Below are 12558 nucleotides of genomic sequence, written 5' to 3'. Positions count from 1 at the left end.
TCCATCTCCATGCCTTCTCACGGGATTTTCATGCCTAGAATGCATTCCCTCCTGTCTTTCCTTAATTAAGGCTCAATTTGGGTGCCATTTTCTCTATAGAGCCTTCCTTGTTGCCTCCTCCTTGTTAGTGTTCTCTCACTCCCCAAATTACCTTGTATTTACTTGTCTGTGTATATGGTACACACAGTGTTCCAAAAATCTTAATGCAGTTTTAAGCTATTAATAGTTTGTTGTTGTTGTTAAGTCATCTCAGTCTTGTCCAACTCTTTGTGACCCTATTTTGAGGGTTTTCTTGGCAGAGATACTGGAGTGGTTTGCCATTTCCTTCTCCAGCTCATTTTACAGATGAGGAAACTGAGGCAAATGGGGTGAAGTGACTTTCCCAGGGTCATAGAACTACTAAGTGTCTGAGGCTACATTTGAACTCTGGTCTTCCTGAATCCAGAATGTAAATTCTTTGAGGATTGGGATGGTCTAAATCACAAGTGTCAAACTCAAAAAGTGCCAGCTCAAAACTCCCAAATGGGGCAGGAACCAGATTAAAATTTAACTGGAAAATATTTGACAAAATAAATAAAACTATATTACAACACAGATAATGAAAATTTGTTTTTTTCTAAATTAGTCTGTGGCCTGCAAGAATCAGTTTCTATTAAAGTTTCACATTATTCATCTAAACGATCTCTAAGATCCCCAATGGAATTGATGTTAATGATAAATACCTGTCATTCAAACTCACTGGCAGTCATATTATTTATATTGCTCATACTTACCAGATGTTTCGGGCTGTTTGTGCCTCTCCAGTCCCCACTCTTATACCCTGGGGTGTTCCTCTCTCCTAGGGGCCCCCTAAAGAGTTCAGAGCTTTGCCATTCAAATATACAATGTCTGATCAGCCTCTCACAAATACTGTGCCCCTAAACTTCATGGGAGTGTGCTAGAACCCAGAACCCAGAAAAGTCTCTCTTGCTTGATGCAAAAGCTCAGCCTTATGCTGGCCATGCTCTTCCACATCAAAACCCAATCCCCTCCTCTTTGTGCATACATAGGCTTTTAGGCTTCTAATTTCCCAGACATGCCTTTACTTAGCAAACTGACTCAGTAATACTATTCATTCTCTGTCTCTGTTTCTGTCTGTATGCATGTCTCTCTGTGTATCTCTCTGTCTCCGTCTGTCTCTCTCTCCCCTCCCTTCCCCTCTCTTCTTTGTCTCTCTACCTCTCTATTCCTTCGTCTCAGTGCTATAGACCTTTCCCTCCCAGGTCTCTTTCAAAGTAATCTTGCCCTCAGTTGTCAATGACCCCAGATGGCGTCACTTTCAGTGACCATTTGCCTTCTCACCCCTGCTTCCTCCACAGGACACAGCAGACTACGTGAAGCCAGTAACATTCTCAGTTGAGTTTGCCTTGGAAGATCCTGAAAACGGACCCATCCTGGACGATGGTTGGCCTACCACACTCAGAGTCTCGGTAAGTCACAGGCAGCAGGATGTGGGATTAGGACAACTGTTCCTTCTGTCTGCCCATTCAGCAAAAATCCAGGACCAGCGCATTTGCAGTGCAAAGAATTAATACACTGAGGACCATCATCTTCTCCCTCTCCAGAAAAATTCCCCAAATAATGTATTCCTACAGTACTACCTTCTCCCTTCCTCTGACCTACCCTGGCCCTCTTGCAACCTACCTGCAACCTGGTCTGGCAGGCAGACTCTTGGAAGTTCTTTGGAACAAAGGAACAGGTCTTCTTCAGCATCATCCATAGCATGGATGGTGCTGGGCACACAACAGGATCTCAAATCAACATATGGGTTATGGAATATATACTTCCTGATGAAAGTCATCAAATCCAATACTTCATTCTACAAATTAAGGAACTAAGGTCCAGAGAACATAAGAAATTTGCCCAAGTTTATAAAAGGAATCAGTAGCCAGGCTAGGCCTAGAACCCAGGCCTCCTGCTTATTTACTGATGAAATCCCTAAGACTGCAGCCCACATGTTTTCCTGAGCTTCCCCATGTGCAAAGGTCATACTCCTTTATTAGTATTCCCTATAATCTTTTTCTCTCATTCTCTGACTCTCAGGATACTTCTCTCCCTATTATAAGCCAACTAGCTCAAAAACCCTCAAGATACTGAGGTTCCAAAAAACTCATCCCAGAGAGAACAGACATGAGGCAGTGTGGCCAGTACACAGTGGTCAGTCCATCTTGGACAGTTTCTAAGCACCTACTGTATGCTGATCCTACTACAGACAGGAAGCCAACAAATAATAATGAAGTGCTTACTTTATGCTAGTCACTATGTCAAGCACTAGGGTTATAAATACAATTTTAAAAAAAGAAAGACAGTTCTTGCCCTCTAGGAGCTTACATTCAAATAGAAAAAGGCAAAATCTAAAAGGGGTGAGAAATGGGTGAGGAATAAAGGCATGATGGTGAAGTCAGAAAAATCAGAAGCATAGCCTAGAGGGGAATGAAGTGTGGCTGGCCTGGGCCTATTACCAAAATAGAAAGCCTGGGGAAAAAACAAACAACAATGGAAGAAGGGGAAGAGCATGGTAGAAGGAGGTTCCAAAGTGAGAAGGCTCCAGATTCACTGGGAGAAGGGGGCCATCATGGTAGAGGGAAAGTTCCAGGATGAGAATTCATAATGTTGAATTCCAGGAGAGTCAGAAGCATAGCCAGGAGAGAATGAGGTATGGCTAATGTAGACCTATCCCCAAAATAGAAGCCTAGAAATAGTGATGTGGTGGTAAATGTTTAACAACCAGCTCTCCAGAAGGGAAAAAAAGTGAAACATATGAAACATTTTTTAAAATATGCATTATTCTAGAAAATCAACAAAAATCAAGAAATTATAAAACAGAACCAAAAGAATAAAAAAATAGAAGTCAATGTAACCACTGACCTGGAGAATAGATCCAGGAGAGATAACTTAAAAATTATGAGACTACCTGAAAGCCATGATCAAAAAAGGAAGCTAGACATCATATTTCAAGAAATTATCAAGGAAAGCTGCCCTAATATTCTAGAACCAGAGGGGAAAGTAGAAATTGAGAGAATCCACCAATCGCCTCTTGAAAAAGATCTCAAGAAGGAATATTGTTGCCAAATCCCAGAGTTCCCAGGTCAAGGAGAAAATATTGCAAGCAGCCAGAAAGAAACAATTTGAGTATTGTGCAAACACAATCAGGATAACACAAGATCCAGCAGCTTCTACATTAAGGGATCGGAGGGCTTGGAATATGATATTCAAGAGGTCAAAGGAGCTAGGATTAAAACCAAGAACCACCTACCCAGCAAAAATGAGTATAACACTCCAGGACAAAATATGGATTTTCAATAAAATAGAGGACTTCCAAGCATTCTTGAAAAAGAAAAGACCAGAGCTGAAGAGAAAATTTGACTTTCAAATACAAGAATCAAGAGAAGCATGAAAAGGTAAACAGGAAAGACAAATCATAAGGGACTTACTAAAGTTGACCTGTTTTGGTTACATTCCTACATGGAAAGATGATTTTTGTATCTCATGAAATCTTTCTAAGTATAAGGGTAGTTGAAGGGAATATACATAAGAAGGGATGATATCTAAAATAAATAAATAAATGCAATTTAGGGGTGAGAGAGAAATATATTGAGAGGAGAAAGGGAGAGATAGAATGGGGTAGATTATCTCACATAAAAGTGGCAAGAAAAAGCAATTCTATTGGAAGGGAAGAGGGGGAAGGTGAAAGAGAATGAATGAATCGTGCTCTCATCAGACTTGACTTAAGGAAGAAATAACATACACACTCAATTGGGTATCTTACCCTATGGGAAAGTAGGGGGGAAGGGGATAAGAGAGAGGGGATTATAGAAGGGAGGGCAGAGTAGGGAAGGAGGTAATCAGAAGCAAACACTTTTGAAAAGGGCCAGGGTCAAAAGGATAAAATTGAATAAAGGGGGACCGGATAGGATGGAGGGAAATATAGTTAGTCTTTCACAACATGAGTCTTATGGAAGTGTTTTGTATAATGATACATGTGTGGCCTATGTTGAATTGCTTGTGTTCTCAAGGAGGGTGGGTGGGGAGGGAAGAAGGGAGAAAATTTGGAACTCAAAGTTCTAAAACAAAATGCTCAAAAAAAGTTGTTTTTTACATGCAACTGGGAAATAAGATACATAGGCAATGGGGTATAGAAATCTATCTTGCCCTACAAGAAAGTAAGGGGAAAGGGGATGGGGGGGGGGAGTGGGGTGATGGAAGGGAGGGCAAACAGGGGAAAAGCGCAATGAGAATATATGCCATCTTGGGGTTGGGGGAGGGTAGAAATGGGGAGAAAATTTGTAACTCAAAATCTTGTGGAAATCAAAGTTGAAAACTAAAAAATATTAAATAAAGAAAGAGAAAAAAAAGAAATTATCAAGGAAAACTTCCCTGATATTCTAGAGCCAGAGGGGAAAATAGAAATTGAAAGAATCCACTAATCACCTCTTTAAAAAGATCCCAAAAGGAAAACTGCTAGGAATATTGTAGCCAAATTCCAGAGTTCCCAGGTCAAGGATAAAATATTGCAAGCAGCCAGAAAGAAGTAATTTAAGTATTGTGCAAACACAATCAGGATAATACAAGATCTAGCAGCTTCTACATTAAGGGACTGAAGGGCTTGAAACGTGATATTCAAGAGGTCAAAGGAGCTAGGATTAAAACCGAGAATCATTTATCCAGCAAAACTGAAAATAATACTTCAGGGGGAAAAAATAGACATTCATCCAGATAGAGAGGACTTTCAAGCATTCTTGATGAAAAGACCAGAGCTGAATAGAAATACAAGAATCAAGAGAAGAATGAAAAGATTGAGTTCTTTCCAGAACCTCCATTTAAGGAACATGGTTAGGCCAGCTGTCTCATTCTCCAAACTGAACACCAGACTTTTTTCTAAAGTGCCTCTGTGCCAAGAACATTTGTCTTTCCTCCCCCACCTCCCCACCTTTTACACACACTACAGTTTAGCTCAGTGCCCAGCACATAGGAAGTGCTTAATAAATGCTGTTGATTGATGAATAAAAAAATAAAAACTACCATCCTATTTTGATTTTTTAAAAAGTCAACAAAATAATAAATCAGGTATTGAGAGATGTTCTTGAGAGAGGGCAGGTAACTGAGGCATGGAGGTCCAGAAATACAGCAAGGAGGGAAATGAAGGCCAGTGAGCTTGACTGCAATTCCTGGCAAAATTCTAGAGCACAGTTTGGAGATGGTGACTAAGAAGAACCAGGCAAGACAAATGTGAATACTAACCTATCAGAGACCAGTCAGGATGGATCAGTAAAATTGGTACTATTGGACAAAAGAACAAAGCCTAGCTAAAGGATAGTGTTGCCACACAGGAAAGGAAGCAAAGATACATCTGCCAAGCAACATATTAGCTTTAGATAATCAATGTAGCAACACCTAATTAATTGAATTATAAGCTATTATACATCAATTTTCCAAATAATTGAAAATGTACCTCCTGCTGCACCAAAGTCTGGGTGGAAATCTTTCTAAAATGTATACATTTATAGTCTTACACGTATACACATACATGTCATATATTTTATTATTTTCTCTTTTTAAAATTTTATTTATTTTGTTTTTAAATCACCTTTATTTGCAAATATTTCCCTTCATTCTACTCCCCAGAGGTCATCTCTTGAAACAAAGAATTTTTTAAAGGGAAGTTCATCAAAACTAGCCAACATATTAACCAAGTATGACAGTATATGCGGTCTTTCACACCCATAGCCCCCAGTTCTTACTAAAAAGGAAAGGAGGTGCCTGGTCCCCTCGCTTCTTCAAAGCTTCTTAGTTATAAATACAGAGTACTCGTTTCCATTTCTTTTGGTTGCTGTTATTTCTACTTACATCCCTATAATCATTGTGTATATGTGTCTCCTTGGTTCTACTTACTCCACTTTGTATCAGCTCATTTAGGTGTCAGCACTCTGTCCAAATCCATCATTTCTTACGGTACAATATGTCTATCCTCTCAAACAAAATATTCGGAAAAGAATTTAATCCTATCGCGATAACCCAGGGTCATCATTATGAACATCTCCATCTCCGTGGGCTATTAAGGTCTGTTGGGCTTGTTTGCCTTTCTGCTAAGTGGTTCCAGACAGCTATACTTTGTGGCTTTTGTCACTTTCCCATGCTATCAGATATCAATTAGCATTGCTATTACTACAGCTACCCTCTAGCAGTTTTCCTTCTGAGATGCTGTGACTGTTCTATTGTGAACTCGCAATCAGATTTCTGGTCATAATTTTGTGTCAATTAAGAGTAAAAAGGCTCTGAATGAAGGCCTGAAGGCCTACATCAGGAGCGGTCTATACAGATATTAATGGGAGTGCCCCCACCACCACCCCCAAAGCCCAGAGCACAAACTTTGTCACATCTCTTTGGCCTCTTAGGTCCTTCATTCTCAGCTATATTCCAAATAGTGATAGTCGTACAGTAAGTGAACCCTAGATGTGAATGACTTAAAGCAAATGGTTACTTTATTATTATTACTTTATTGTGAATGAATAAAGTAAATGGTTACATTATTAATTATCACCATAGTTACTTTAATACCACCGAAGTACAGAGTAGAGTGGACTGGGCCATACGAGCTCGAAATTTAGGTTTCTTAAAGACGTTACATTTTGAGCCCTGTTTTGAAGGAGACAGGAAAGCTCCTTCAAACAAAAGTCTAGGCAAAGGCATGAAGGCAGGAAAAGGCAAATGGTACCTGGGAAACAAGCAGCAAATTAATAGAAAACATGTCAATAGTACTGAGAGAGGAATCGGTTGATTTCGAAAAGAATGTGTGTGTGTGTCAAGGGCAAGGTCTGGAATTGGTGAAGGGACCCGAAGACCAGGTAAGGAAATTAAATGAAAGAAGTATGAGTTACAGACTAGGGGAGCTGCCTCACTGTTCCCCCACCTATGTCATGCTCTTCCCCTGATCAAGGTACCCTTCTGGAATGGGTGCAACGAGGATGAAAACTGTGTGCCTGACTTGGTCCTCGATGCCCAGAGCGACGTTCCCACCGCCATGTGAGTATATCACCAGAACAGAGCTTTCTGCTGCTTTCACAATTGCAGCTCAGGGGACCTGTCTCTTCTACCCGGCAGGTGGAACTCTGTGTCCCCTAGATTTGCCCCTCGTCATCATCTTCCTCCTCCATCTGTTCATTCTTTCATTCCTCCGTATATTTGTGGGGTTTTTTCAACAAGTCATCATTGAATGCCTACTGCATGCCCAGTCATGGGACCATAGCTTTCTAGCTGAAAGGCATCTTAGAGATTGAATCCAACCCACTTATCTTAGGGATAAGGAAACTGAGGATCAGAAGGGGTAAGTAACTTGACCAGTCCCATGGCTGGTAAGTATCTGAGCGTGGTTGCATAGCTAATGCAGAATCTAGCTGAAGAGATGAAACCGTTGTGATGCTAAACTGACAGTGGGGGTTGCTGGGAAGGGTAGTTTTCCTAGTTGGAAGGAGAGACAAAAGGCTTGTGAGTTGTGGGAGCTTCACAGGAGGGCACCATGCCCCTTGTGGTTCCCACCTTTCAAAATCCACCAGTGTCTCCTTCCAACTGGGAAAACTCCACTTCCCAAAAGCCCCTTCTGCCAACATGGGGTTACAGGTAAACAATAATACAAGGTGGTATTTGTGTACAGCGCATGGTATGAACACTAAATGCTATAGGACTCAGAGAAGGGAAAAGTCGCTGAAGTGACTAGAGAAGGCTTCATAAAGAAGGTGGCCATGAGCCGGACCTTGAAGGATGAACTCTACATCTTCTTCCTTCCTACTCTCTCTCTCTCTCTCTCTCTCTCTCTCTCTCTCTCTCTCTCGCCGCCCCCCCCCCCTTAATAATCAAGGAATTACTCTCACCCAGTGGCTCATGGTAAGGCAGGAAGAATGGAATACCTCCAACAGAGTTGTGGCAGTCCTCCCACAATGATGACTAAGAGGGAGGAACCACATATGTGCCTTTCCACTAGGCAGACTTACCAACTCCAAGTAATAGAGGGAGACTTCCTCACAACCCACCACCACTACTAATCCCTTCAGACTCCCTCCTCTGTCATTTCCTGAGTTATAAGGCCCCCACCCACTCACACTTCATCCTGTATCCAGCACCCTGATGCTCTGGTTTTCTTACAGGGAGTATTGCAACAGAGTCCTGAGAAAGACCCAGCCAGAGTGCTCTTCCTACACCCTGTCCTTCGATACTTCCATTTTCATCATAGAGAGCACCCGGCGGCGTGTGGCAGTGGAGGCTACCCTGGAGAACAGGGGAGAGAATGCTTATAACACAGTTCTAAACATTTCATACTCAAGAAACCTGCAGTTTGCAAGCTTAATTCAGAAGGTAAGACCTTGACCTCCTGCTGAAACCTCGGGGGAACTGCAGAAGGCAAGAGAGTCAAGTGCCTGCCCTGGGCAAGATTCAGGGTTTTCAGGGACCCACCCTCACCCATAGGTATATAAGAATGTAAATAATAAGTAATAACAATAATATAATATAATCATATACTATAATATTAATAAGTAATACATATTTATATAATGATTAAGTATTGCAAAGCACTTTATATATCATCTCATTTTGTAAGATACATTATCATACATATCTCATTAAGAGACAACATGGAGAAAGAGCCAAGAGTCTGAATACCTCCTTGGAAGCCAGCTAGGCAGTGTTAAGCAGTGCATATCGCTGATACTCTCTTCAGTCCCCCAGAAAGGGCCCATAATAGTTTAGGGTCCCCTTTAACCCCAAGGCCTACACCTACCACTCTTGGGGAAGAACTGGGGGTTCCCCCCAAAAAAACCCTGTAACCAATGAATCAGCCATTATCCCATAGTCTCTCACCAACATGCAGCAGAGTGAGACCATAGAGCATGGACCAGGCATTGAGGCCTTCCTTCTTTCTGTTCCCTCGGTAGATCCCCCAGTTTTTAGCCCTAGAATTTAAGGTACTCCTTGAATGCAGACTGGCTTCAGAGGCTACAGCCAGACTACTGTGTCCTTTCTTCTTAGGCGCCTGGCATGCTAATACAGCAGGATTAAGTCTCTCCCTAGGCAAGGCACCAACTCTACAATACAAGCATGCCAACCTAACAGGCAGCTCTGGTAGGGTAGAGGCATTTAATGACCTCTCAGGTTCCCTGCCCCCCTGAGGATTCTGGGATTGTTTGAGGTTCAGGTATTAAGAGAGATTTCCTTCCCATGCCCTCCCCACCCCAGACTTTCCCAGCTCCTGTTCAAAACAAAACTAAGTGTTCTTCCCAGAGTAAGAGACCCCCATAGAGTTCTGTTTGTACAGCACAAAAGACCCTTTAGAACTGAGCAAGGGTAAAGAGAAGTGAGAAACATGTTATACAGATCAACCAATGACCCCAGGCACAGAAGCAGGCAGTTTGTGGGGGCTGGGGTTTTACTCAGCGGCACATTTAAGAGATCAATCTCTCAAGAGTGGAGAGATTGAGGGGACTAAGTTTCAGTTTAAGTAGGATTTTCACAGCTAAGTTATTATTCACCCAGGAATATGGGGATTCCTAATGAAAAATGAGCCCCCTCGGATACTCTGCATAACTCGTGTTCATGCACGTAAATATGTATATACAAGTAAACACATAATGCCCACATATATACGTGTACCTTGCATATGGTTATATAGATGCAGGTATGCCCACAAACAATATGTAAAATGCTCTGTGTGTCATAAAGCACCGTATAAATGCAATCTATTATTATTATTTGCATATACACATGCACACACATAGCCCTCACTAGAGAACATCAAATCATCAGGGCAGGCTGCATATCTATGTAATATTCTGTTTCTGAAACAGTCTGTGAGTCAGAGGTCCTTTCCCAGATTGTTTCAGAGGCCACTATACCATCCACATCAGTCCTGGGTACCTGGGTAAGGCAGAGAGCACCACCCAAATAGATTGGAAACATCTACAAGGTGATCCTCCAGAAGGCTGCCTCTTCCCAGAAGCCACTGAGTCAGACAATCAGTCCTTAGAACAGATGCCAAAGGGGTCATGGGGCCCAGTAAAGAGAGCTGGTCTGGGAGTCAGTCTGGGTTTGAATCTCAGCTTTTCCACTTACTCCCTAAGTGAATTTAGGCACGCTCCTTAGCCACTCTGGGTCTCAGTTTTCTTATCTATAAAATGGAGTTGGATTAGATGACCTCTAAGATGCCTTCCAGTTCAGAGTCTATGGAGTACCTAGGAAAAAGGTGCATGATGGCTGATTTAGAAGCAAGAGCTGAGGATCTGAGCAATAAAAGGCATGCATCATGTTGGGCAAAACACAACTTTTTGACACAACTTTAACCCTAGTATGTATCATACATGTTTGCACACATGTATGTATTTCTACATATGCCATTGAACCTACAGCTTTTTTTTCAGGTCCTCTCTTGACACCCTGCTGCCAGTGAATTTAATCCAGTTTTTGCACTTTTGGCATCCCTGTTCTGGTTGTCCCTCTGGCTTGGCTCTTTTACAACTCCTAGGATGTTGGGATTTTTTAAAAATAATAATTTGTTATTTTTATTTTTCAATTAACAAGTTTTGTTTATTAATCTGTCCTTCCTGCTACCACCACACACACACACACACACACACACACACACACACACACACACTAAACAAAAAAAATTAACCTGAAAAATTAATCCCTCAATACCTCCCTCATAGCGAACAAAAAAAAATTTTTAACCTGAAAAACATATCTACATAATCTGGCAAAATAAGTTCCCACATTAGCCACATCCCAGACCATATGTCTCTTTCTGCATTTTAAGTTTATCACCTCTCTGTTAGGAGGTGAGACATGTTTCACCATCATTCTTTTCACCTCTTAGTTTATCACTATGAGTTGATCAGAGCTCTAAAGTCTTTGAAAGTTGATTTCCCTATAATGTTCATTGTACAAACTGCTCAAACTCTGTTCACTTTACTCTGCATCAGGTGATACAGGCCTTTCCAGCTTCCTCTAAAATTGTCCATTTTATCATTTCTTATGGGAACAATAATATTCCATTACATTCATATACCATAATCTACTCACCTATTTCCTAAAAGGACTTCCTTTAAAAAACCCTTTAGTTTCCATTTTTTTTGGCTAGTGCAAAAAGAGCTGCTATAAACATTTTTGTGCATATAGAATAGATTCTTTCCCTCTTTATTTGATTTCTTTGGGGTATAGGCGTAGTAGTGGTGTAGCTGAGTCAAAGAGTAGGCACAGTTGGTAACTTTCTGTGCATAATTCCAAACTGCTTTCCAGAATGGCTGAACGGATTCACAGCCCCACCAAGAGTGTACTCATCTACCTGTTTTCCCACAGTCCCTCCATCATCTACCATTTCTGTCAGTCTAATAGGTTTGAGGTGGAACGGCAAAAGTACAACTCCTGGTTTTGACTTCACCTTGTTGCTTTGACCTCTGTTCTGTCTCTGCCTATACTGCTGGTATTCAACTTCCTTTCCTCATACTGCAAACAGCGGTTAACTACCACCTGGCTGAATTTGGACATTACTAAAACACCAACAACAAAACCCAGATCTGGCTGCTACTGGCCTATGGTGCTTGACTTCCTGCCCAACAGTGGTGATGGGAATTCAAGGATCGTGAGAGCTCATAGTCTGCTGGGGGATGAAGTCTCTGACCTCAGGAACTTCTAGTCTGCTAGGTGTCAAGTCCCTTCCCCATGCAGAGGAAGGACAGAAAGAAATTAGACAGCTGTGGTAATCCTAGCCCCCAGATGTTGTGTGTGGGATGGAGAGAAATGTAAATGTAAATTGTATATAAATTGTGTTGGCAACTGGGGGTCTAAAGTCATGGAAGGAAGGGAGCCTCACACAGAGAGAATGACAAGAATCAGGTGAGAATCCAGTAGTCAAGAAGTCAGAAGTCATCCAGGAGTCCACAGGGTTCAGGGAAGGGCTGTGCTAGCAATATTTAATAACCAGCTCTCACAAAAAAAAAAAAGCGTACACATGACACACTTTTAAAGTTCAACCTGGATTGTTAACATTTTCTTCATCACTTGCTTAAGTTCAATCAACAAACAATAAAACTCTGATTTGGAGCATTTAGTTATTTCTAAGGAATAAATGCTCCTGCTGAAACTTTTAACTATCAGCTGGCTGGTTTGGCCTGGCTCCAGCACACCCCTGATTCAGGGTTCTAACAAGGAAAGACATGCTTGAGTCACTGTGGCTTCCTTTTGAGAGCAGATTGGGGTGCACTAGTCATATACTTCATCCTCTCTCCACCTGCCTCCTCCCCCACCTCCGCAGTGTGAGATCTGGGCCCACCAGACCCCAGGAGACACCACCCCAGTCTCTGGGAGCTTCTAGTCTGATGAGAAGACAAAGTCTCCAGCCTTAGAGTTTTCAGTCTAGTAGGGAGACTAAGCCCCCAACCTCAGGGACCTCTGGGTCTAATGGGGTAAGGCAGAACACACATAATGTGAAAATGATCTAAAAATCAGCTTATGCACCAAGAAGTGTAATTAAAT

At 41.7% G+C, this 12558-nt stretch overlaps 1 protein-coding gene across 1 annotated transcript in view; it reads left to right on the top strand.

Moving 5' to 3' along the window:
- ITGA11 (integrin subunit alpha 11) overlaps positions 1-12558 on the top strand; it is a 149625-nt gene that overhangs the window by 117635 nt on the left and 19432 nt on the right. The window contains exons 18-20 of the mRNA XM_036736583.1: positions 1359-1469; positions 6977-7062; positions 8181-8388. Of these exons, the coding sequence (XP_036592478.1) occupies positions 1359-1469; positions 6977-7062; positions 8181-8388 (405 nt within the window). The remainder of the gene's footprint in view (positions 1-1358; positions 1470-6976; positions 7063-8180; positions 8389-12558) is intronic.

Source organism: Trichosurus vulpecula, chromosome 8 (genome assembly GCF_011100635.1).
Source record: "Trichosurus vulpecula isolate mTriVul1 chromosome 8, mTriVul1.pri, whole genome shotgun sequence".
NCBI lineage: Eukaryota > Metazoa > Chordata > Mammalia > Diprotodontia > Phalangeridae > Trichosurus > Trichosurus vulpecula.
Note: the sequence above shows the minus strand (reverse complement) of the source record. Positions and strands in the feature narration are given on the sequence as shown.